General features: G+C 35.5%; 2 protein-coding genes across 3 annotated transcripts; both read left to right on the forward strand.

The window, feature by feature from the left end:
• Nucleotides 1-7805: 7805 nt before the first annotated feature.
• On the forward strand, nt 7806-10409 carry LOC142986311 (uncharacterized). Of its 2 annotated transcripts, XM_076134757.1 has the most exons (3): nt 7806-8084; nt 8662-9087; nt 9698-10409. In XM_076134757.1, the coding sequence occupies exons 1-3, from the start codon at nt 7952-7954 to the stop codon at nt 9829-9831; spliced, it is 693 nt and encodes a 230-aa protein (XP_075990872.1). In that variant the 5' UTR covers nt 7806-7951; the 3' UTR covers nt 9832-10409. The 2 variants fall into 2 exon arrangements, with proteins under 2 accessions (XP_075990872.1, XP_075990871.1); XM_076134756.1 differs by having other exon boundaries at nt 8662-10409.
• A 4487-nt stretch (nt 10410-14896) lies between these two features.
• LOC142986293 (uncharacterized) lies at nt 14897-27421 on the forward strand. The gene is made up of 15 exons (XM_076134717.1): nt 14897-15460; nt 16105-16269; nt 18117-18275; nt 18585-18767; nt 20364-20498; nt 21051-21230; nt 21677-21817; nt 22193-22396; nt 22632-22790; nt 23088-23273; nt 23554-23688; nt 24303-24467; nt 25403-25552; nt 25662-25843; nt 26088-27421. The coding sequence occupies exons 1-15, from the start codon at nt 15409-15411 to the stop codon at nt 26268-26270; spliced, it is 2379 nt and encodes a 792-aa protein (XP_075990832.1). The 5' UTR covers nt 14897-15408; the 3' UTR covers nt 26271-27421.
• The last annotated feature ends 368 nt before the right edge of the window (nt 27422-27789 follow it).

Raw genomic sequence — 27789 nt, forward strand, 5'->3', positions numbered from 1 at the left:
GAGGCATGATGGGAGCACCTACCTACATAATGATAGTAAGGGAATAGGATACCTGTCTATCATGCACACACTTGAACACTATAAACAAAGTCCCTCACAGTTGACTCGCAATTTGTATAATACATAATATTATAATGCAACGGGTCTTAAATGCAAAAGAAAATTAAATTCCAATTCCATCCAAACCAATTGCATTGATCGGTGTTTAACAAATAAAATATTGTAACTTTAAATTTTTACGTTCGAGACTCGTATTATATTACGCTTAATATCTTTTGGAAAATATAGTTAAATTAAGAACAATATTTGTGACTTAGGTGTAAAGTTAAAGCTTAAAGATTTATGGTTGGGCACGTAGAATAGCAAACTTGGCTCTACATGAGATCGGACTACTTTTTGACAGTGCGATCTATGTTGTTTGTTTGTCGTATGGTTAGTGGTCAACCTAGTGTCAGAGTTGTTCAAGCCGCCCGAGAGGCCTTTGACGTGGCTTAACGACTGTTATCTTAGTAGACAACAACCGGGACCGACTTTTAACGTGCCCTCCGAAGCACGGAGACGCCCAGTTCAAATACCACTATGCGGTCACCCATCTATGGAATGACTGCTTAACCCACAGATCGTTTACCGGCCGGTGAGCGCAACTGGCTATGGGCGCCTCAGTGCGATCTATAATAATAATATAGTATTTACGTGATCATTTTTTGTGTGTTTTTGTGAGTTGCATAAGATTTGCTGACAATCCGAAAACATATATCTTAAGGATTGCTTGAATCAATTTTCAGGCCGCAGCATCAAAATTAGCGGAAGTCTCATACAAACTTTTAACCTCGTAGTTAAGGGTAAAACAACTTTTTTGTTGTTTGTATACTTACTAATGTCTTATGTCAGCTAACATACCAAACAGCAGTCTAGGATTTCACCATATGAATTTTGATGATCATCAGTGAGTCAGTGAATCACGTAAGTTACAAAATCAGGGTAAATATTATGTGTACATGTCGCGAGAATTTAATATCTTTAAACCGCTATCGCTTTAAGAACACAATACGAGAACTAGGCAGTCAAAGAAAAGAGAAATGTTCTTTTTCTGATGATGCTAAAATAAAAAAGGTAGCGGATAAGCCTTCCGAAAAAGTAATCTAGCCTAAATACACAAAAGTGATATTAAAGCTTTAAGGAGGAACTATGAGAATATAAAGTGGTTTTTCTGGTTACACATTTGAGTGTATAAAACTCATAGAAGAAAGCGAAAAAAATATTTGAGAATGCCTGAAGAATGTCTTTATGCTGTAAGCATATTCGAATTATTTATACGGATATTCCAGCATGTAGGTAAGTGTCCGTGTTTATGTATCTGTTATAACTCTACCCGGACGATAATTACTCTAAAGTAAATAAGAAAAGACCAATAATACTTTGCCGGCAAAGAAATCGAACCCGAAACTACATGATCAGCATTTGGAAACACTAGCGACCACAAACGCATGCAAAATAAGTTATCTTTAAACAAAACGTTATTTCATCAAATATAAACCTACCTCAAAAAAACAACAAAAGCCCTGGTTATCCAATATTAATATAATTAATTGATGGTCGATACATCAACATGATTTGGTAACACGGCACCTGGCCGTTTTGGGGTTAGGTGTGGCAAATAGGACCAAATTCACTTGACCTCTCTTGCCGTACCCACTAACCCACATGGGAGGTCTGTTAGACGATTTACACCTTCCAATTTAATATGAACTTAGTTTTAACAAGGGATTTCAGGGTTGGAAGACTATAAAAGAGATCAATGTATGTTGGTTTATTGATATCGATTTCGTGTAGTTAAACTCAAGTAAATATTTGTGCGTTCGCGAAATATGTGCTGTCGTGATTAGTATTATTGGCAAACGGTATTTTACAAAAATGATATTTAATTACAGTTTTGGTAAAACAACATTATTATGCAAAAGCAAAGAGGTGGTGAGATATACAGATATACAGACTACGCAGCGTTATACGCGTTCAAAATATTATCACACAAGCTCCGACCTTTGAATCGAATCGGAATAACTGTAGCTTGTAAGTGGCTCTTTCAAAATCTTCACGCATGTAATTTTTTTTTGTATCAATCACAAGTATAGTCCCGTCCAGTTGTGATAATATCTCGAGTGCTCACAGATTCATTCATTCGTCGTATGGTTAGCGGTCAACCTACCGTCAAAGCTGTTCAAGCCGCCCGAAGACTTTTAACATGAAGCTTAACGACTGTTAACTTATTGACAACAACCAGGATCGACTTTTTACCTGTATAATAGAATACGGCAATTATTGTTCGCGTTAATTCCCGTATTATATAATACATTAAACATGCAACGCGACAGTTTTAAAGTTATGACTTTTTACCTGCCCTCCAAAATACGGAGACGCTCAGTTCGAAGAATACTGTGCGAGTACCCATCTGTTGAATGATTGTTTTCCGACCGATGATCTCACAGATGTCATATTGCTATTTGGCAGTGTTGGGCAAAATTTAGCTTCATGGTTGATAAGTAACATTAAATTAGTCAAAAATAAATAATTCATCATTTGATAAAAAAAAATTGTTCAAAGACCCAATTCGAAAGATAGCGCGTCTCAGTAACACGGTACAGCGTCATCTATCGAGCTAAGGGACAAGAAAATCACGCCAAAATGTTTTTCAAAATGATTTTTACACTGAGTAAAACGTTAAGAACGAGCTCAAATGTGTTTAATTAGGTTTTATAATATTTTTCATGAATACAAAAGTAAGTAAAGACTTACAGGCAAATTTTTATATTCTGTGTATATTCACTCAAAAACTATAGTAACGATTCCTTGTAAATTATCCAGATAACAGAAAAATAATTATTTTTATTATTACGGAATTGTAAGAGATTAGCACCACAATTTTATTTCTGATGGTTCAATGTCCGTCGTAGAAGTGTGCTACGCCGTAGCGGGCTTTGCAGTAGATTGCTTAACTATGCTACTTAATTTATTCAGTTTTTTTCTATATTATCTTTTACAATAATTATGTAGCCAACGGACTGCCTAACATCAATTACCTAGTTTGCATTATAACATTTTTGTATAATTTCAATCAATACAAACTAAGGAAAGTATTTGTTATTCTTCTTAAAGTTCTCGAATATGCTTTTAAAATAGTACTGTTTAATTTTTTAGTAACTAAATTATAATAGCGTAAAAATACTGGAGGAATTGTTGAAAAGTAATATTAGAAAAATACTTAACGCGCTATGTCTACCATCATATTATTATAAACACCCATTTTATAATTTCAAGACCACGATATTATTTTGTAAATTATGGCTGTTTGTATTGCTACACGATACAATGCTACCAACGTCATCAGTACAGGAAAGATGTGATACAATTAGTTTTTAATATCAAGGTTCTCAAAACATCATCTTATAATTTAATTCTGAAATTCAAATTCTTCAAATTATTATTTTTATTTTTAATGAAATTAATCCTGCATCTAATATTCCTTGTCATTGTGGACCGTTTCAATGCTGCAACAATAGGTACAACTTGATGGAAGAAGCACGAACAAGTGTCAAATGAATGTCTTTTAAGCGAAGAATAAGTTTTACAAACCAGGTTTTTCCAGAAAACTTCAATATAAAAAGTATAAAAATTGTGACTTTATTTGAATTTGAACTATTTGACTTATAGGCGAAACTAAATAAAATATATATCGACTGTATTATCCGCCCAATTCAATAGTTTACGTGATCCACAGTTATCGCGAAAGTGAAAAAAAAGTATTTTTTTCAGAATTTAGCAGTATAAGGCGTCGCTATAATATTGTCGTCCCTTTCCTTCTAAAGATTCTATTTTTCTTCTGTTTACGGATTTAGATCCCTGCCACCCTGTGGCAAACGACAGAACTATTTCAATGCGATGACAGCAAGTAGTTTGAGCTCTAAATCATAGATGGCGTTTTAAAAAAAGTTATGGTAATACGTGCCATATGTTTTTTATTGTTGTTATGTCTGGAAGCTGGGATCTCATCTCACCGAAGGAGATGAAATCTCAACCTCGAGATTTTATGATAGGTTTAAAAAATGGGTTTGTCACAACAAACCTCTAGTACCTTAACCACTTGGTACCGTTACCTGTAAAAACCTCTTACCCTCTCATTTACCTTTGTTACCATTCATACCTTTTACCATTAGGATACCTAGAAAACATGAATCAAAACAAAAAGTTCAAAATCGTTTATTTGATTACATGAATGATTACACATGGTTTATATTGATATAAGATATCAGGTATAAAAAGGGATAGAAAAAGGGGAAAAATCGCATAGCATTTAATTCTCATCATTTTTCCAAGGAGCTATAGTGACTTCGAAGGAGTAGACCGGCGCCTCTTCGGTCAGGGCTTGTGGCAGTGGCAGCGGCTGCGGTATGTAATGTTCTGGAAATGGTGGCTCTGGGGTTTTTGGGTTCGGAATGTCTGGGCCCGGAGACAGCGGAGAGTCCTTGATCGCCTTCAGCTTGGGTGGCCGAACTGTAACTAAAAACAAAGATTAATTTGTAATTATAGGAGCCACGCCAGCGACTGAACGATACAATGCCGCAGACGTGACTGCCGGGCTCCCGGCTGTTACACCAATTTTATTGCGTATTGATTGTGCATCCCGGGCATGCGCCTAGACGTCCTAGGACAAATTAAGGATGTATGTGTGTACTAAGCGCCTGAGGAGTAAGTATTTTATGTAGACGCGCCACTTCTTTGACGCGGGACGCCAGTGATGTATTGTCTATTGAAGGTATAGTTGCATTATAGAAATTGAAAACGCGATTGGTCTTTGCAATAATATTCGTATAAGTTACTCCATAAAAACCATTCCAGATTAAATATAATAATATTATAATAAAACTAAAGTTAATACACATGTTTAATGAAAAATTACGATTCAATATTAAAGATCAAATTTGAATAGAGTAACCATCAGATTCCAAAGTGCATAGATAGATTTTAGTTTAAAATTATCCGCCATAACCAGTTTAGGCCTAAACAAATGGGTGGACAAGTTCCTCCTACTGCCTTCACTGCCGAAACTAAGTGATGAATTTTTATACTTTTTATCTAATTTATCATCTTTTTAACCTAAACGATTTTAATTCATTAATAATGTCCTCCTAACCGATGTCCAATAACGGGGGTCAGTTTCATTGAAACTAGCCATCTGTGCAGGACTTTGTTTATAGTATCTAAGTGTGTGCATAATACACGGTACGATCTCTATTCCCTCACTCTCATAACCCGGACCCCATAGTGGGACGGATAACCGAAAAGACCAGAGAGCCAGGTGCAGGACCAACGGCTTTACGTGCTCTCCGAGGCACGGAGATTTTCGACCTCAACTTTCTAACTCTGGGCAATCTCTAAAAAATTCTTAACAGAAGATCTCAGAAAATACTTTTGTACGTATGTGAATATAGCCTATTATATAGCTTTTCTCAATAAATAGGCTATCCAACACTATTTTTTTTGAGTTCGCACCAGTAGTTCCTGAGATTAGCGCGGTCAACCAAACAAAAAAACTCTTCAATTCTTAATGTTAGCATAGATTCATCATATCACTCATAGACAATTAACAATCAACACACGTTTTAATTTCCAGCTTCAATCACTTCAACCTTTTGTACCTACAGCCGTCACGCGCCTGTAGGCAGCAAAGGTTGAATTGGTCTGTGACAAATTTGCAACCCCATAAATATCCCCAATATGAAGGGTCAGTCTGTCTGTGATGGGGAGACTCGAATTTCAATACCTATAAATGTATACAAATATAATCAATTGCCGTGTGTATGAGTGAAAGATAGCACCGTGAGAGAACAGAACTTCCGACTTAGCACGGCTCTCAGTTATGTCCATGTCTGCACCGAATTTACGATCTAAAATTTTTGAATATTGAAATTTTGCATTTTACGATGGTCGACATGCATCTTTCATTTAGATCTCAATTTTCTACAAACGCACAGCAGTTTATAACTAAAACATTGTTTTAAATCACGTTAAAATACATATTTGCTATTTTAAAAGTTTATAAAAACTTCAAGAACTTCATAATTTTTATTATAGCTATTAGTAAACACAGATAAGACTTAGTTTTCAAATTGTACAGTTACGAGCAAAAATATGATTACAATTTCACATTTCTATGAATAAATCCAGTCAAATTATAGTATTTTATAATTCATTTAGTATTACACAAAAATAATAAAATTAGCGTTGGCCAAGATATTCATAACGGTAGTTTTTATGACATCTGCCACGATCGTACTTTCAAAAGTTACACAATAATTTCCGAACTGTGTTTCATCTCAAATGTGCAGTGTTTTGGGTTTTAACGCCGGTTTCTGAGTACATTTAGCGGTAGTTTATCTATTCAATTGCGTTTTTTTATATGAGTTTAAACGCTATTGAACAATTTTGTATTATTTCATAAACAAACCGGGGGTTACTTTATGAAAAAATACACTGATTTCAGTAGGAGTTTCTTTTAACCATACCAACCAACATTTACATACATAAATTTACGCCTTTTTCCCATAGAGGTAGGCAGAGGCCAGAGAATAAATAATTTAAAACTAACATTTAAAATTTTATTATTCATGTTATAGCCCAAATAATCACAAGAATTTATTGGGTTATAAGTACAAATTCATAACCTTACTATCACTTCATTTTAAAATTATATACTTATGATAATATATTAATAATACTAAATACGCTTTGCAACAAGTGTATTTTTTATACTGAATAGGAATCAGACCCTCAATCTTGTAATGAGTATTGTATCTAGTAACCACAGTAAGCATTGGTCTTTGGAAATCATGTAAGACAATTTGTTTATATGGACTAAAATTTATTATGAAGATTGGACGTAAGGATTTTTTTAAGCTATATTATGGTCACAAATGTTAAGGTAGACACGAAAAACCACGAGGAGTGCAGAAAAAAGACCCAATAAAGAAAAGTTATTATTTGATGAAATTTCGTGTCTATAATCTTGACACACGATATGTCCTTAGAAATAACTCTATTTTTTAAGGGGAAATAAAATTCAATAATGTGATAAAATAATAATGTCTATAGCCTACACTTTCAGTCAGAAAAAAGTCTACAAATAGCAATTGAAATTTTGTTAGCTTTTAGTATTAAATATTCATTTGTTTAAAGACCGGAGAACGAATATTTGACATGCGGGTATTTCTAACGTCTTAACGAATTTCTTCAAATTTGGACAAACACACGAGCCAAGAAAACCGGCGAGTCAAAAGTATACCATACTTTCACGATCATATATTAGATCTTTGTGGACTTGCAATTCATAAATCATTTATTCCGCTGCATGATAGACCTATAGTATTATAAATTAGTATCTATCCACAATGGTTCAATAAAAGGGCGTTGCAGGCGCGACCAGGTAGATGACATCTCGCGCTTCCACGTTTCAACGTCAATGCATCAGTGTTACCAGTAGCCAGACATCAAAACTCCCCAACGTATTCACAAAAATGCAAATGCAACTCCTTTAAACGAAAACATTTTAACCGCATTTTTTTACCGTGTATATAATTTAATATTGCAAATGAAGTTCAAGAGAAATAAGCATTAAAACTCTTTGTTTTATTTTTTTAGCAACCGATGAAAGCATAAAATATTTCCATGTTTCCGCTTTCGGTGCAATAAACTGGCAAGTGAATAGTGATATACATATGTAGGTTAGTGTATCTCGAGAGACCTATATGGGAGCTGGGGTGGCTCGCCCCGCTAGTACCAGTCGGGCTAGGTGTGAGACAGACGTGCGAGGCAGACGTGCATCCAGCCCCGACGTAACCGATCAATACCAATTTTAACTGAATTTATAAGTGCGCTGTTGTGTACGTTAAAATACAAAATGAGTGTTGAAAAGTTTATAAACTTAGTTAAGCGTGAAAAATGTATATGGGATGAGACTGAGACTTCATATTACCTGCGAATGTACCAAACCAGGGCTTGGATAAGGATAGCCCAAACGATGACAATGTCGGGTGAGTTCATTTCCCTTACTTATAACAAACTATTTTTTTGAATTTGTGTTATGGTTATTGATTAAACCTTTCTGAGCGTTTTTCCTATTTATAAAATCTCTATGCATATAAGCGCAGCGGTTTTGGCAGTGCAATTATATACATAGGTATAGCCTAACAAATCAATGTTTTTTGTCTTTATTCATATTATAGATTTTAGTAATATTAGCCACAATTATAATTATACGCATATGCACACTCGCTGGCGTAGCTTTCAATTAAAAGGCCATAGTTTTTGCGTTTTTTTGACCTGTGCGTTACCGTACATTGGAGAGCACGATAAAAATTGGTTCATTGAACTATGATTCGACACGCTAACCCATGCCTAGATTTATGCTGTGTTGTTGTGGTTTCCTTAAACGGGAATGCAAATAGTTAAATCGTAGTATCCAATTTATAAATATATCTAGTTACACAGGCCAATGAATTAAAATAAGCTGTGGTAGGCTGGAAGATAATGATTACTATCCGAAACTAAGTATTTATAATTCTGTTGATAAATTTCAATTACTACATACGATATTTTATTACATTTCAGTCGATGATGCGAAGAAGTGGTGGCAGTTATTAAGAGACAATTTTCTGGAGGAACAAGAATGGAAAAAACAGTGCAAGGCGTCAGGGGAATATAAAGAGATTAAATATCCCTACTCTAATATGATGGGATTTCTTCTAGAAACCGAATCTAGTGGAATGAGGAAAAGAGAAGTAAAAGCGTCTTTACATAGATTCTCGCGAAACTACCACACGGGCCGATTCGAAACGGGATACATTACTTCAGACGGTAGATATGTGGTCGATGATCCCGTATATACCGTCAGGGAAAATCGAATTACTTCACGGCAATCCAAAGGCTCTCAAGTCAAACAAGAAACCCAGACAAGCGTGCCTGGCCGATATAAAGTTAAGCCAGAGCACAACATAACCGTGCGCTGCACAAGTGTTGAGGAGGAGGAACTTTCCGGTAGTTTAAAAGAATACATCAACACCCCACCAGGGACCAGCTCTGACGAGCTTGAAGGGGCAGCTAGAAAATCCAAGTGTCCCCTTAATCGTAAATTGGTGCCGAATCATAAATGTTTCAGGAATAAAGCTCCTGTGGTTGCAAACCCACCTCAATACATAATTAGTGAAGGTCCAAAGACCATTCTAAAAGTAGGAGTAGATGACCCCGACGTTACGTTTTTAGTAAGTCTAATTCCTTACATCAAGGACGTGCCACAACCACTAAAAGACGCAGTAAAGACGAAGTTACTTCGAGCAATAGTTGAAGAACATAACAAATTACCCACTTTCAAATTGGAGTAATTGAAAGATGCATTTTTACATATGATTTAATCTTAAACATTTACATCTAATTCTTAGGTGCAACGCAGACGACAGACTATCCTTGACGCACTTTTTAGTCTGTGAAAATAGAACTTACGCAATTATATGTAGCAACGCGCCGGACTTTTTGCGCGTTGTGTGCGTTACTGCATATAATGGCATAAGTTCTATTTTCACAGACTAAAAAGTGCGTCACGGATAGTCTGTCGTCTGCGCTGCACCTTAAACTTTCCGAAACGATACAGCTACAACACTCGCCCGGCACCGTGGCGTCGCGCCGCGTCGTGACACGTACACCGACCCGGCACCAACGCGTCGTAACGTCACTAACAAACCGTCACCAACGCGTCGTTACCCCAGCCCGACCGACGCGTCGTGACCCTTCCACCGGGCCGGGATCGACGCGTCGTGACCCCACGAGCAGCCTGGCATCGATGCGTCGTGATACCACCGCCAGCCCGCCACAAACACATTGTGACCCCACCAGCGATGCAATGTGACATTGTCACTCCACTGCAACGGATGGTACGCGACACTGACACCGGCTGGACACCAACAGCAGCCGACGACAACATGGATGCGTCGATCGACTCCTTTTATTTTCAGTTACCAGTTATATAGTTTCCGCAACTGACCATTTAATTGCATTCAGTCTTATTATATAAAACCGCGTACGATAATAGTTACGAAATTGTCTTTAGTCATTTCAATTTATAGGTGTCGTATACTTTTTGCTTTCTTTGCGAGATAAAACCGGCAAAATCCACAATACAACCACCCAACACCTGAACGAACCACTAACTGAATAAAGTTCCTCAGGTCAAGCCAACTCGCAAAAGTTACATTCAATATTATTATTAGCCATGTAAGTTCATATACAGTCATGAGCACAAATGTGTATACAATTTCACCCACGTGTATCAATTTAAACATAAAATGACTGAACGTAGATATTAATATAGAAAAAAAAATAAAAAAAAATGTCACTTAGGTTAGTAGTAGGATGTAGAATAGAAATAGTTTCCGAAAAAAACAAAATATAAATATTTCAATTGTATAAGATGTCTGTCCGTATTTTAACCAAATATCTCAATGTCTGAATATGGCACAGTTCTCTCAAGAATAGTGTCGTTTTGATCGAATTTGATTTATTGTATTCAACAGTTTACTAATTGATGACATTTACTTGATATACACGCCTCACCATTGTATTAGATGTTGGCAAAAATGTAATCTTAGATGTAAGGAACCAAAAAAAAAAAAAAACGCAAAAAACCCAAAAAAACTTAAAAAAAAACAAAAAAAACAAAATATTGTTTTATTTTCTGACCTCAAATAATAACTAATAACAGCCAATGACTAAGCTTGTAGTCTGTTTAAAGCTATGTGGTCCTGTACGGCCACAAGTCTATAAGATGCATAACTGAAGCATTTCAATTAAGTACGTAGCCGGGATTAGTTAGTTTTGGCTGCTGCCAGAAATTAGGAGGGCGTTGAGTAGCCCTATACATGCTATTAGAAATTTGTACACAATAACCACAGCAAGTTTCTTAAGCAAGGCTTTTCTAAGAGCCGCTAGCCCACACTCAGATTTGGTCCCAGTCAGACCACGACAATGTTAAAACATTTTTTTAAATCAGTTATGACTCACCTTTGGTACCCCAGGCGAGTCATAACCCCAGTAAGACGAGGACATCTTCAATATTCAAGGTAAGGCATACAAAGCGACTCATTTGATACGCGTTCATTACAGCAGGAAATTCTTATGCCATCAAAAACATTCTGTAAAAACCTCAAGTCTCGCCGTAAAAAGTTGTGAGATCTATAAAATACCAAGTCGATTAATCTATTTAGTCTCTACTTAAAGGACCTTCTGTCTTAAGTTATTACGTATGTTATTATCATGCCAATTTTAAAAAAATACCTCTTAAACAATGAGATGTTACGGCCGTGCCGCTTTTTTTTGCTTGACTTGCGGGGGCACTTCCGTGCCCCCAGATATCTACAAATTACAATCTTGTACTTTTTACTAGCTCAAACGGTTTCATGGGAGGTATTGAGTATTTGATATTTAAAATTAGGTAACCTAAAATTAGTACGAGAATAAGTCATATACGCCAGATTACGCCCATTTTTTTTTTTATAGGTACCTGATATATTTGCTCAATACTATAGGTATTGAGCAAATATATCAGCTCCTCGATAGCTCGGTCGATATTTTGTATGACATACATTGCCAGTATAAAAAAATATAACAATAATAATGACTAGCGTTCGAAGATGAAGTTGGAAGTAAAAATAAAGCGATGGACCTCAATAATATGGATATCAAATTGAAGAATTCACTGAAAATAACTGAAATAAAATAAAAAATACTAATATAAATTCAAACGCGCAATAAATATTATTACACAATTTGTAGCCCATTGAAATGTTAAATGAGCTTCGCATTTTTTAGAGGACGCAATTCTATTTTTCGTACATGTATGGGGGTCAATAGAAGCTTAACTTCAAGTTTGTGGGGTCACCACCTTTGTCCCCAGGCCGACACATTGGAAAAAGGGGTGAAATCACTATTTTCGCAATTTCTCAGAAAGTATGCGTCGTAGAAAAATGTTAAATAAGTCTTTTTTGCGCTGTAAATATTTTTTTTTTCTGTTAAATTCGTTCAACTTTGCTTATTAATTCCTAAATGTTTTTCCCGTTGTAGGTTTTAGCTTTACTTTAGTCTGTAAATCTATACTAATATTATAAAGCTGAAGAGTTTGTTTGTTTGAACGCGCTAATCTTAGGAACTACTGGTCCAATTTGAAAAAATCTTTCAATTTTAGATAGTCCATTTATCGAGGAAGGTTGTCTATACTAATATTATAAAGCTGAAGAGTTTGTTTGTTTGTTTGAACGCGCTAATCTTAGGAACTACTGGACCAATTTGAAAAATTCTTTCAATGTTAGATAGTCCATTTATCGAGGAAGGTTATAGGCTATATATCATTATTCTACGACCAATAGGAGCAGAGTAGCAATAAAAAATGTTACAAAAACGGGGAAAATTTTTACCCATTCTCTCTTTTATGTGTCGCAGGCGAAGTTGCGCGGGTCAGCTAGTCAAAAATAAGTTTACTTTCGTTCCGACCAGATTCTCACGAGCATTGACGAACCCGGTGAACTGGGGACTCAAATGTCCCAAAAACAAAATAGAGTTCTTAAAAAATGCAATATTCGGTCGATAAATAAATAGTAACATTTCAATGGATTCATGATTATAAAGTTAATTGTGACATTTTCCTGTGTAGAGAAACCGAATAAATAACAACGTAATATTGTTTAATTTTTAAAATATTCTATCGTAATAATACTTCAACTTCAATGTTTTTATATCATATAAATTATATAATAACGTCATAAATTGAACAAAGTGGGTGTTATAATTGCTTTTTTTTGTTTTGCTTAGTTCGACCAAATCCACGCGGGTCCACTAGTATTATATAGAATAGATAAACCGAAGGGAATTTGTCCAAATACGTAATTAAAATGATTTTTATTTGAGGAAAACTATATTCTTTGACGTCATTATTTAATATTTAGTTAAAGTATTTTTTTCCTTCTCCAATGTGCGCCTGAGAACGCTTTTACCCACCAAATGGTCTATGTTTGTCGACAGTCAGTCAATAGAAGACTAGATACCCGGCTACTATAAATGCATGCTGGAGTAGCCAGGGACGAGTGGAGCACTAATTCAACGAAATTATTAAGATTTTATTAATTTCCTTATTCTAACTTTCTACTTCTATAATTCCTGAATGTGCGAAACTATATACCACATGATAATTACGATCGTTATCAAAAATCTAATTTGTAAAATAACATAGGATTGACGAAACATTAGGCCTTTAACAGAAGACCTAAATGTTTCTTTTAAAAATGGTTAGTTCTACTCTTGTAGGCTGTGCTCGGCTCGTGCTTCGCTCAACGTTTCAGCGTCAGTCTGCGACCACGGTGAGTGCAAGCTGCGCCGAAACGTTAGGCATTTTAGTTAAAATGCGTGTTCACGTTAATTCCCGTATTCTATTAAACATGCAACGCGAGAGTCTAAACGTTATGATTGCAAATCGTGCTTCGCTCATTTATGCTAAGCTCCTACATCATAAGGTTGACAAGAAATTGATATTTCCTATTCTTCACAATATCACATCTTTAGTTAATAATACGCCAATTTTCACGGGAGTTAAACATATATATCATTATATTGGCAAGAAATCAGCATTGAATCAGCTACTTAGGTAATAATTTCTAAAGAGCAAAGCGCATTATACTTATTTTATGGTTTAAACTTAATTGGTTGCAGGTAAAATGTTTATTATTTGCAGACAATGAGTAAATAATTGTTTTTTTTTACTTGGTTACACCATTCAACCAAATTAAGTCAGACCATTCAAGTTAAGTATTATGTGAATAAGTGAAATTATTAGTATGGAAAAATAAAAAGTTATTTAAGTTCAATTACTACTTAATATTAAACCGAAACCCTGCGATATGATTTCCCGAAAATCTTGAAAATAAACTTATTTATGTACGATTTTTGTCAAGGGATTTTCAAGGGAAGTTTTAGTAAATTACTCATTAGAGTTTTGACTGAAATAAGATTATGACTGTCAAAGATGTCTAAAAATATTTTTAGCGATAATATCATTAGGATCTAAGTTCAGGTACAACTATGTCTGCGCATTCTTTAGTAAGCTATTTGACGCCCTTAAGTTAAGGTGGTCGCCAAGCCACTACCATTGTGTTAGGAGGTCGTCGGTTCGATTCCCACACGGACCAATAATTATTTGTGCGATCCACAAATATTTGTTTCGGGTCTGGTTGTACTTCGTTCGTATGTTTGTAAAAGTCCCCGCGACACAAAAGCAATTTTTAGTGCGGGAGTTGTATTTTCTTTTAGAAAAAGAATAAATTAAATAATTATAATTGATAAGCAAGCAAGCAAAATAAGAGCGAAATAAAGTGGAAATCTTATTCTTCAAGAATTTCATTCTATCTTATTTTGTTACAAACACCCAGAAATACAAATTTTATTATGCTTATTTACACAGTTACGCCGCGACCAAAATATATTGTAAACCATTACCCAGTCAACGTTGAGATCAGATCTCTACCCCCGATTTCTGAGCTACATTTAACGGTAGTTTATCAATTCAATTGCATTTAAACCTATAGTTATAAAAAACGCTATTGAATATATAAACTACGGCTAAATATACTCCGAAACCGGGCATAAGTAGTTTTCAATTTGCGCTTAATATTATAGTACTAAGGATAAAGCATAAAATAAATATTGCGTAACAAGGATAGGTATACTACGCTCTTCTTCGAGCACCGGCGGCAAGACGACAATGCAAGACGCGCATTTTAGTTCTTCTTCTTAGCTAATCGTGCGAGCACTAATCACTAACCAGTTTCCACAAATCACGGTTTTTCGTCGCAAGCGCAGGACTTGCGTCAGTGGGACTATCATAGTTTTACCAATAATATAAAGGACGCTCCACTAATTTCATAAAGTAGATAATGATGTAACGTTTTGAATAGTGTTGGTTTTACCACGAGGAAAAGTATTCAACTATTGATGTGAGCATTTATTTGACGCGAAACTACAGCCCATTGTAGTGCTTGGACAGAAATTATTAGAAAAGTTTATTTTTAGTTTATTTATTATACTAACCAGCGCTTATCCAACACTTAACTGAGGTTTATTTACTTCAGAAATCTTATAAGCCTATTATAATTAATTAGTGGATTTCTTTTTGGAGGTAAAGTCGCGTCGAAAATAAGAATCATGAATAATAATGACTACAATATCCTTATTCGACATCAGGATAACGCCGAATATAATTGATATTAGTATATTATAGGTTTATAGTTGTGTCAGAAACCCTACAGCTGGTTACAGGATACAATGTTAGGTGTGCTGTGCTGTGTGCTTTTTGTGACAAGTCACGTCTGTGCACGTAAGTTATTCTATAATTATTTATAAAAACAAAAGTCTATCCGTCTGTCACGGTTTAACAGGTGTAAAGCAAAAAATCTTTTTTTTTTCAAAATTTTACGGAGTTTTTTCAACTATTGAATAGGTACATAATATTTCTATACCACGCAAAATTATCGCTATTAATACATTATTTCTTAACATGTGAGCGTTTTCCTTATGAACATACCGCTTCTACAACAACAACGTGATATTTCAAAGAAACTTTATTTTTTGTTATTTGATATTCAGTAGATACTGTTTTTTTCGCTGTTATACTCATTCTGAGAAAGCGCATTAATAACTACAACATTTTTATTGCGGTAAAATAATTAATTTTTTTAAATTCACCAACACTTCTATGTTTGAAACTGCTCTCCCGTAAAGTTATGGTTTTAAAAATTCAAGGTTTTTCTTGTAAAGGGACGAGGAATGCAGATTAATTAAGGCAGTTAATCTTTTGGCACAAAGAGGAAATTATGGGTACTAGAAAGGTTTTCTTTGTAGTCAATGCGAATTACCTATTGCATCTTAATCGGGCTATTAACGTGGTAAAGCATTGATTGCCTATGTTATTGCCAAATACCCGTGACGAAAGATTATTATAACACTTTTTTTTTTGTACAGAATCTCCGATAATGTTGTTGGTAAATAACAAGGTGATCCCAGCTGCAGACAATGAATATTACAACCATTATTATGTGGTAGGCGACTCGGTGGAGGTGACTTGTGCAGTTAACACCACGGGCTGCAACGTTAATCTGTACTACGAATACGCAAAGAAACTACATGGTAAGGCTTACAGAGCTCAGTTAAGAAAAACATAAAGTTACATCCAGATAATTGGTAAAGAAAATTGATGAGAGCTCCAAGCGTATCTTTATTGAAGTAAATTAATCAAACGCCGTTATAACACCATGCTACGGCATTTAGGGGTCTATCGTGGCACACGAGAGACAGGTTTGTAAGGAAAGAGGGGAGGCCTTTGACCAGCAGTGGGACACATAAAGGGCAATAATTTTTTTTTAAATAAACGCAGTTGACACGATAGTAGGTAACGAGAATACGCAATGTACATCTAAACACAATTTATACGTAATTATTTATACGTAACGTAATAAAATTATATATTATTATAAGTAAATAACGTTCGTTAGTTTGTCGAACATCATAGCAGTAGGCTGTTGCTACGATAGCGGAATAAAAGCTAAGTTGAAGGCTACGACGATGATCTGTAGAACGATTACGAGCTTTAATGCTGACGTGTCGCTTTCGTGTACCGTTTATAATTACTTGAAAAAAATATCTATTTCGAAAAGCTTATCAATGTTCCTTGCGAATCGTAAATAACCACTTCATAGAAATAGATGGAGTACCTAATAACAAATATAAGCCACGAAAAGTTCACTTCACTTAGTAGAATTAACCGTTTTCTTGCGTGGTTACATTACACGTCAATGAATCACTCGTATGAATTTTTCCCTGAAATACTCTAGCTAAAGTACCAGTATACTTAGGAGCGATTAGTTTACTATAATTATAAATAAGTAATATTCATATTTTCCGCATGACCTAATTACAAAATAAAGTTTAGCGTAACGTTACTCGCTGAGCGATGAAATGGTATACCATAAGATGAAACAGGCTTCATGAGATTTCATCTATGTCTTAAAAGCCATTACATAAAGTAAAGGTGTTGATAGACAGCTTTCGAATTTTACATTACCGTATGTCAAATCGTAAGGTTCACTGCGTATAATAGACTTTTGGAATTTCTCATTTCTGACAAATTGACAAGAAATCCAACTCAAAGGTAAACAGAAATATTTCATGTTCCAAAATAAGAGCGCTTAATTAATTCCCATACAAATTGTGTCGGATAATATTGTAATGCGAACACTTTTTCGCATGTTTTCGTGCTAGACCTACAACGCAACCTGCGAATGCTTAGTGGTCATTATTCTTTATACCTAAGAAGTAAGCGAGAGAAAATAGTTGTCATTCAAAGATTGGTCGCAGACAGCCGCGTTGTAGTTGTAATACTATGTTTGAACACCCAAAGTTTTGCAAATTGCACGTGAAGTGCACGTCGTTGAGGTATAACGTAGTTGCCGCTGCGCCAGGTGTTGTAATTCAAAAAGTAATTTAACATTTCATGCTCCCCTTCAAAACAAGATTCATCTGTTGTTGCTAGGTAAATGCTCCCTACCGATATTCGGCCACGGCAGCCGGTTCCATTCAAGCTCAGACGTCGTGTTCAATGGCCAGATGATATGGTCAAGGTTGTTCTTTATTACATCAGTTTTATAATTCAGTCCGCCGGTAGACACGACACAAATGGATCGACACGTTTTATACCGTGCAACCTTTTGATATAAAACCTCAGTTTTTATCAATAATGGAAGTTGGTGATTTTACGAATTGGTCAATTGATCGTGACCGCGTGATTAACATTAAACAGTCAGTTAACAAACAAAAATAAGATGCGGTTCCCAAATCTTAGCAGAGATCCGGGGGCAACTCCATGAAGCTGTAGCAAACTAGTGATAGTCCGTTGCATCTTGCATACCGGGCGTCTCTAAGTAGGTATTATGTTGGACTACATTGTTGACTTTTTACGAGAAGAATCTAATTTTCAGAATCGTTCAAAGGGGTGGTACTAGAGTCCAAACAAGGTGTTGGAATGAGAACAAATCTACGCCTAGGACATAAAGATACCTCAGTCACTTGTACCGCTACCTGCCAGGAGACCAGACATATCTCTGTCAATTTTGTTTTGCGACGCGAGAATAATAATGGTAAGTGTATATTTACAGCGAGCACATGTAAAATTGCTAAATGCTGTTGAACTGTTTAAGCCGCGATGGGTTTTTAATTTTAATAGCAAGCTAGTCTAACATTATTTCAGGGGTCATCAGTTTTGATGATTCGTTCAGAAAATTTGTAATGTTAAATTATATGTACCGATAGCTAGTATATTCCAAGTGTCAAAGTTTTCAGAGGCGACACAAGATATGTCTTTGCGTTCCAAACCACTCTAATTAGACCATCTTGCAATTGTTTGCTTGCTTGCGTACCCGAACTTAATTTTAATTCTGTAATTACAGACATGATTAAATTCAAAGTGAACAATATACCCGTAAGAAAAAATCGTGAAGTAGACCAAACAATTGAATACAGTTATTCTGTTGGGGAAACGATCAATGTGAAATTTGAGATTGCATATGAGGACAGTGTCCTTGAGCTGCAATGGAGTCCCAATGTCGATGAAAATCCTATAAACTTTGTTCGTAAGTACTTTGTATAATGTAAGTAAAACGCGCAGCTCCGACTACTTTTCTGTTAAATTTTCACATTTGTGCCGAGCATCAGTATCTGTTCAGGTTATAAAATCATTTAAATATTCATTGTAGGTATATTTATCAGTTGTCAGGTTACCATAATACAAGGTTTACACAGTTTGGAACTAGATGACCATGTATGAGTTGTACAAAATATTATATTATTATTAAAAATTAAACGTACCCTTGCCTGGTTCAAAATTTACCAATCCATCCAATTGTGTCTAAATCTGTGCATCATCATAATAATAAGAACTTGTAACGGTAAATTCTTACTCTGCTTTATTTATGTATCCTACCATGCCAAGCCAATTCAAGGCCCACTTAATCACATTATTTTCCATGAAGCTTAATCAGGCAAAAACCAAAGAAAGCAAAAACTTCCTACGACCCCACTAATTTATTTTTATTTTTTGCTTCATTCACACCCATGTACACGTAATCATGTACTCATCCGACCTTTTTAAATATTACCACCGATACTGAGCCCCGGAATGTCCTATATTTCAAATTGAATAATAACACTAAATGTACTCTGATATCTACCTACCGTAAAATTTTAACATTACTTTTGTTAAGTGAATCATAGAAGGATAAAGTTATTGTTCTAATAATGGAAATAAATATTTGTGAAATTTCATGATAAACCAACATAAATGCATATCATATACCTCGTTTATTGGTTGAATGAATTACATAGAAAAAATTGTCACGCGCGTCATCGTACAATGTCCCGTACCGCGATTCTCTACCACCATCGACTACTAACAACCGGTCTGGTGTCTGTCTGTGGCATAGCTCCCGAACGGATGCAGTGATATCAAATTTAGTTTTTTTTTTTATTAAAAGGTTACTTATATGCGAGTGTTCTTAGATTAGACAAGTTTGATGAAAATCTATTGAGCCGTTTAAAAGTTGTAGGGGTGAGAGTGGCGAGATTAACCGAATGTCTGCAAATTTAGGTCTCATTTAGCTTTGTATGATGAGTGAGTTGGTGGTGGGAATAAGAATGGCTGAACCTAACCTAACCAACCTATAAAAATAATAAAATAAAAAAATTAAGTAAAACATAGTTGGTTTTTTAAATGTTTTTTTTTTTTTTTTTTTATTGGACAACTCACACACGGTCATTTGATTCCAAACTAAGCAGAGCTTGTACTATGGTAACCAAATAACTGATAAACATACTTATATACTTCTAAATACCTACATACTTATATAGATAAATTGACAACCAGGCTCAGAACAAATACCCGTGCTCATCACACAAAGATTTGTCCCGGGTAGGATTCGAACCCACCACACGCGGCGCTACGGTTGTTACGGCGAGGTGACCGCTTAAACCACTGCGCCAAACGTGCAGTAATTTATTGTTATTATAGAAATTTAAATTATAGGAACTTGGCAGTTTGGCACTAACTGCAAGAGTTATGCATATAACAAGCCGTGCTAAATTTATTTAATTGGTCTTTGGAGTCTTAATTAGAAAGAGAAGACCTGCAATTTCAATATCCTAATGCATATATTATGTAATAATACTTCCAGGATATTCAGACACAAAAAATGAGATTACTATAATGAAGAGTCCAAAAACCTCTTTCATACTTACATATAAAATAAACCTAACAAGAACAGGTAAAGGGTATACTGTGAAACTAAAGTTTTCGCCATCACACTTGGGTGAGTACCTTATTTTATCTTTGTCTACAACATTTAAATAGCGGTAATCTTTTCCTACTAATATAATATGTAACTGCGAAAATTTGTAAATATGGATGGATGTATGTATGCGGGCTATTCTTTCAGGAAACCTGCTAGACGGATTTTAATGAAATAATGTAGACTAATAGCTTAGAACCGGATTAACTCATAGGATACCTATTACCACGGGAAAACTTTTTACGCAAAAGAAGTCGCGGGTAGAAACTATAGTTCGAGAACTTAGCAGGACCGTGGCATGCGCGATTTATTTAGATTGCCATTACAAATCCTGTGTATTTTATAAAAATAAGGCGCTTTGTATAGTAAAAAAGACTGTCCTCTTTTAAAATATGGAATATAATTAATTGAACATTGAATATTTTTGTCGCAAGTGACCTTTAATACTTTTAACAAATATAACCAAACAGCATGTCGCAGTCCGCCTCTACATTTAATAGAATGATTGCATTGATTCTGTACGGTTCAATAAATATTAATTGTTAAGACGCTTTTAAAACCTCGTTCTTTCAGAGTACGTACCCTTAATAACGGGTTTATTGAAGACCAATATTATAATGGAGTTATATAAGTTTGAAGGAAACCAACTGATATATTATGAGTATGAAGAAGGCGAGGTGGTCCCTGTAAAGTGCGCAGTGCCACCATACCTAGTAGCACAACACTCTGCTACCTTTCACTTTAGAAATCAAGGTAACCTATCAAGTTGTGCTATAATTATCTTCGTCAAATCTATATAAATAAAAATGAATCACCAAAATGTATGTACGCGCATAACTAAATAACATTGAATCTCAATTGGATAATATTTTTTAATATGTTTGTAATTGTCGGGACAAGATTTGTCTGGGATTAATGGGATCAAAATTGCGGGATTGGAATCAACGAGATAAAATTGTCCTATACTCGGACAAAGTCGGGCCAGTCCGCTATTTGAGATAAAATTAACTAACTGTTTGTATAAAAGTCTCTTTCTCCCTCTCTCTCTCTTCCATTCTATGAATCTGATATGGTAGTAGGGACAGAATTATTTGTTTTAAAGCAATAAATACATTTAAAATTTTTACCTGGAGCTTCTTATGTGGTTCTATAACATTTTTGAATTCATTAATTTAAGACAAAGTCTTAATAATTTCCAGTTTCCGCCGACCAGAAGGTGCAAGAAATTATACTCACTGCGAAAGATAACGATACGTCGCTAGAGTGTTCGTTGGGTGGTATAAATCTTGTATTTTCTGATGTCAAAGCTCTAGTGCTATTTCGCAAGAGAATTGACGGAGGTAAGTGTAGTTTTCATGCATTTTATTTTCTACCAGTAGCTTCTTCTTTTTGATAAAACTGACATGCTACCGTTGGTGTATTTTTTGTGTTTAGCTGAAATGTTTCTTCGTGAAATGTAAGCTTTACAAAAACTTCTTTCTTCCTTTAAGCAAAGGACGGTTTGCGTTAGCAACAGTTGCTACAAACAGCATGGCGACACGCATTTTGCAATAGCAATCTTTTCGAAGGGCTGCGAATTTCACATCCAGATCTAGTTGAGCGTGTTGGGCTCAAGGCTTAACCACTGACTCTCGTATTCTGTCAGGTTCAAAGTAATGAAGGATGACAGTGATAAAATAAAGTTCCATATAACATATTCTCCTTTTTGACTTCAGATTCATTGACAATGGTGCTAGTAAATCGTGTAGTCCTGCCTACAGTATGGCGAAGTTCCAGCGATCTTCTACATCCCAACGTATATCGGTCTGCGATCTACGAGTACAGTGCGGGCGATGATGTGGACCTCTTTTGTGTCTGTCGGGATGTAGAGTCTGGCTGCAAAGTGCAGTTGAGTTACGACTACGCGGGGAAATTACACGGTAATACATCTACATTGTTTTGAAATACAAAAACTCTTTAGGTACCTACTAATCTGCTGTGTAAATATTTTCTTCGGGAACTGGTATAAATAATTCCAATCTTAATAGACTCCTTCAAATTGCTCACATTGCTTTAAGATGTTGCCGCTGTTTCATTATCAAGGTGATTTTGGGCACTATAATGCACCTATCTATCTCCTCTGGATCAGCCAATAACACCAGTGTTTGTCACCAGATATGTTCAAAAACGACGGCTCTTGGTCAAGGCATGGCGTGGGAGTACGCAGCACTTTGCGCGCCGAGCAAAGCGGCTCTTTCGTCGTCTGCAAATACTTCGGGGCACATCACAATGCTACTGTTCACGTTACATTTAAATTGAAAGAAAAATTAAATGGTAGGTTTCAATATTGACATTGATGTTGAGGGCAGGTAAGATGGTATTTAAATCATACCGTAGCACAAAAAACAACAATTTTATACCTACATACAACTCTACTCATAAAATTTCGTGCTACTTTTCCTATATGTTTGAATGTTGAAAATTCTAATCATTATCAGGGGCTAAAGAAGAAAACAAAACTCCGACTTGCAAATTTCTTGGTAATGCGTTTCGAAAAGTATATAGTAACGTTTTCGAATAATTTATATATGATGTGTATTATTAAAAAAAAACATATTCTACGACTTTCAGATATCTTGAGTGTAAAACTGAACAACATAACATTGAGAGGGTTTGATGTGAATCAGCCAGGGATAGTCAAGCAGTGTGCCTTCCTGCCCCACGAGGGAGTGACGGTGGAACTGACCACAGGAGGCAACGTGGCTATCAAACGGCCACAGGTCAGTGATGGACAATTCAAACTCGGCAATTACCAGAGTAAGTACTTTTCTTATCTGATGAAAGACATGGTTAAAATACTCTTTTGCTGCAATGTTCGAAAACACGTTCTGTCCAAAAACTAGTTTTAACTGTAACATATATTTATGTACATTACAATACAAGTTTAAGGTATTATGTGTATTTTAGCGCAACTAAATATTTTTTCCAATTTTTTAGCTGGCAACTTTCCGGTGGTAATTTTTTTTCGCCTGATCCCGTGTCCATTGATAAAAGCTTGTGTCCACTTTCGTATTTAACCGATTTGTTTCAATTTCAGATCATCAAAGCATAAAACTAGAGGCAGCCAGTATTGAGAAACCAGCATCTATTTCCTCCATATTGTACAACAGTACAACAAAACAGGATTTTAATAACATTACTATTAAGTTCATACCTATACCCGTAACTTTAGGTAAGTTATCTTGTGGTTAGTTTTTAGTTATGGTCATAACTATATAATATTTAAGGACTTAGACTTTGCCCAATCAACTGTATTCATCCTAACCATACTTGCCTGTAGGTACTTAATTGTTTATAAATGCGAAAGTTTGCTTGAACGAATGTGTAGTGCTAATATTTTTTTCACTCAGAAACACAAGACTATTGATGTCTTATTTGACGTCTAGCTCTATATTTTGAAATAGTAAAATATTTTCATGCAGTCGAATTAGTGGGCAGAGTGAAACAAAAAATCGTCATATGTATTATAGGATGATGCTTTCTAGAACTTTTATAAACAATAAAAATTGACTGCTCAATGCATTATGTTTATAGACTACATTTGATATGACGAATTAGTACCGCCCATGTATAGGACGTCATTTAGTAACCTAGACTAGACAATGTCTGATACAATTTCGTGAGAGAAATCTTCAGGCAAGGTAATAGGATTCCCATAACTGTGGACTATAAAAGGACATCGGTGTAAATTAATATAATAAATAATCTGTGGCATGCTGAACAGTGCAAGAAAGTGTAAAGCTATTTGTTGTATCAGTATTAAAAGAAATCTTTTAATATTTTCAGACAAAATATGTCTCACCATGGAAATGCCTAAACAAAACATATTGCTGAAGATGTACGAACTCAATCAAAAAGAACTGATCTATTATGAGTACACGGACGGCGATACCTTAACGATCAATTGTTCGAAACACAACTCATACGCCCGCCTCAGTCTGAACGGAGAGGGTAAAATAATTTAATGTTTATTAAAAATAGAAAATTGCATAAAATATTGTATATAATCTTAAGCAACGACTAAGGATCGCACTGAATATGCGGTTTGTATACGCTACGCATCCGAACTGGTACTTAGCTTTCATCGGAGTACGGAATTAGCAAGTTTTAAAATTTCTAGTGCTATCATAACGCTAGGCTTTTTCGAACCAAAGCGGTTGAATCGCTCAAGCATTTCAGCATGTGGACCCTGGATTGCGAATGAAACATAGAATTCTCAGGGTAACTCACACACGGTCATCTGATTCCAAAATAAGCAGAGGTAGTATGGTAACTAGTCAACTTCGATTGCCTCTGTGGCGCAGTGGTTTAGGTCACCACGCCGCAACCATTGCGTCGGGAGGTCGTGGGTTCGATTCCCACACAGGACAATTATTTGTGCGATCCACAAATATTTTTTTCTGGTCTGGTTGTGCTTTGTGCCCGTTGTTTGTATGTTTGTAAAAGTCCCCGCGATACAAGAGCAATTCTTAGTGCAGGAGTTGTCTTTAAAAAAAAAAAAACTGATAAACATACGTCATATTACATACTTCTAAAGGTACAACCAGGCTCAAATCAGAAACCACAAGCGGCGCTACAGGTTTTGCGATCAGATGACTACGTTGAACACCGCCATAAGTGCAACATAAAAATAAATAAATAAAGTAAATATTAAATAAATATTATAGGACAACTCACACAGGGTCATGATTCCATGTCAAGTCATGATTCCAAACTATCCAGAGCTTGCAATATGGTAACCAAATAACTAATAAATATTCTCATATACTTCTAAATATATACTTATATAGATAAATTGACACTCAGACTCAGAACAAATACTCATGCTTAACAAACAAAGATTTGTCCCAGAATATAAAAATAAAATCATGAATTTTTGTTTCCAGTTACCGACAGGTATAGAATTATGAAGAAAAATAGTCTACTTGGCCCAGCTAACGACAGTACAATACTGGAATGTTTGTTAGAAGAACCAGACCAACATATTCTGAGATCGATACATGTGTTGCTTCATAGAAGGAAGGACGGCTTCTTCGGTAAGTTAATATTTAGTTATTTAAAAAAGAAACAAGGCTTGTATTTGTGACTGCATTGAAGTTACAGCAAATCACGGATATAATTACAATCTGAAATAATTATTTACAGATAAAGTGGATAATTTGATCTTCCCCTGCTCATTGATTGGGGCAGCGATATTAACGGCGCTCATCTGTTTCCTCTTGTTCAAGACATTAAATATAATGCAGTATTGCTCGAAAAAGCAGGTTAATACTTCAGAAAGCTTACAACCAAATAATCCTGAAAGACTGCAGCCAACATGTCCCCAAGTAAGCATTAAACAAGATTACTCTTGATTATTACAAGTATTATAAAAGAAAACCCTAGCTGCTATACTGTACATATTATTATATAGCATACTATAGAGTATTTCAGGCATTTTTCAAACGCTAGATTTTAAATTAATTCTTAGCTTGCATGTAGCAGAAATTATTCCCTCCTTAAAGTGGAGTGCTTTTTCGATTCAGTTTTCATTAACCTCGCAAATTTTTAAGGTTTTTTTTTATATTACAGGATGATTTGCAGGCGGTGCACTACCAAAACATAAATCCTGTGCGCGACCCACCTGTTGTGAATGTTATATGTCGGCAGCAAAGTAACATTAGGAACTGGAGACCGTTTCGTGCGTCTCGCGTACCCAGAATTAATTCAAGCAGGAACTCTGAAGCACAATATTACTATGTAGATTGCCAATAAGGACGATATCCGCCATGTAAATACTGCCTGCCTGTATGAGCAGAAGTGACAATGAGATGTGGGCTGTGCGATTTTCGGATTGGGCAAAGTGGTGGTTCTGTTATTTAGATCAAGAAAATTCTCAAAACTAAAGCGGTATGGCACCAGCCCTTACTGTCTGGTATTTCTTGCTACAGGCTTGCCCCTTTCTACATAGGGTTATCATTGTAAATGACGAAACGCGATTGTACTTAATACATCTCGGCATGTATGTACATCTGTAGGTATAATACTTTTTTTAAATCTTGTCTATATAAAAGTATTAGTATTAAGATGACGTATCTATAAGTACGTGAATTGTGTTAATATTGCACAAGTATTATAGACATGTTTAATAAGCACTATGATTGTAGTAGTATGTAGTGCTTAATAATTCCTTGTTTATTTTTCAGAGTTAAGTATATATGTTACTGTAAAAGCCCGAACGATGGTAAATCCTAAGATTTTCCGGTATAACCTAAGATTTACCAACTCGCAATGGTAAAAGTCTGAACAATTCTTTTAATTCGAACTTTTACCTATACTCACTTGATGATGTCGAGATGTCGCCGGAGGCCCGCTTCGCGGGGCTCCTCCTTCTGGGTGGTTAAAAAAAAATAACCACGAAGGCGTAGCCTTCCAACCTAACCTACCCATGTCGCTTTGCCCAAAACTCCTTCTTTATAACTATGTCACAGTATAAAATTATACCGTGAAATAGTTATAAACATAGTTATGAAGGAGGATTTTTTTATATATCGTAACATAGTTTTTAAACTCTGGCTTGTTCGGACTTTTACCATTGAGAGTTGGTAAATCTTAGGTTTTACCGGAAAATCTTAGGATTTACCACAGGTCGGTCTTTTACAGTAACATATACATATCGCTCACACCTTGTGTCGCTCAAATGATTTTTTCGAGGGCAATCTATTTTTTGTTTTATTAAATGACTCCAATAACGGGGCGTTAATTCAGACTGTACGGATGAGTTTTTGTTTCACCTAGTTATAAACCTCCTTCCATTAAAGAAAAGTAGACACTGCTACTACTATTTGACAAAGTACAATCAGACCCGCAACAATTATTTCGTTTTATGTAACTTTTAAAATATTTCGGCGTATTCGTACCATCGCGCCTGTGCTAAGAGCGCAATTTTCTACAGTCTGAGACTTTTCAAATAACTTAAGGAAAATATCTTTAGTGATTTCACAAAAGATTTGCCGAAAGCTAGCAGGTTGTTGATAGTACCGACTGTAGAAAATTGCGCTACAGTTTCTGGAGTTATAGTTGTGCTAGGAAAAAGCTTGTTAAAAGTATGTTTTTTGGGCCTTTTTATGGTTGTCTGCGTTACACACGACCATGAATTCATAGAAATATACAAAGTGTGACAAGTTTTCTCATATATTTCAATTACTTTTTAGACGAAGAGATTTCAGTACCGTATGTATTTTTTATTACTTTCCTTAACTCCACCTTTTGGGGTCTTTGTAACTCGGAAAGC

Source organism: Anticarsia gemmatalis, chromosome Z (assembly GCF_050436995.1).
Source record: "Anticarsia gemmatalis isolate Benzon Research Colony breed Stoneville strain chromosome Z, ilAntGemm2 primary, whole genome shotgun sequence".
NCBI lineage: Eukaryota > Metazoa > Arthropoda > Insecta > Lepidoptera > Erebidae > Anticarsia > Anticarsia gemmatalis.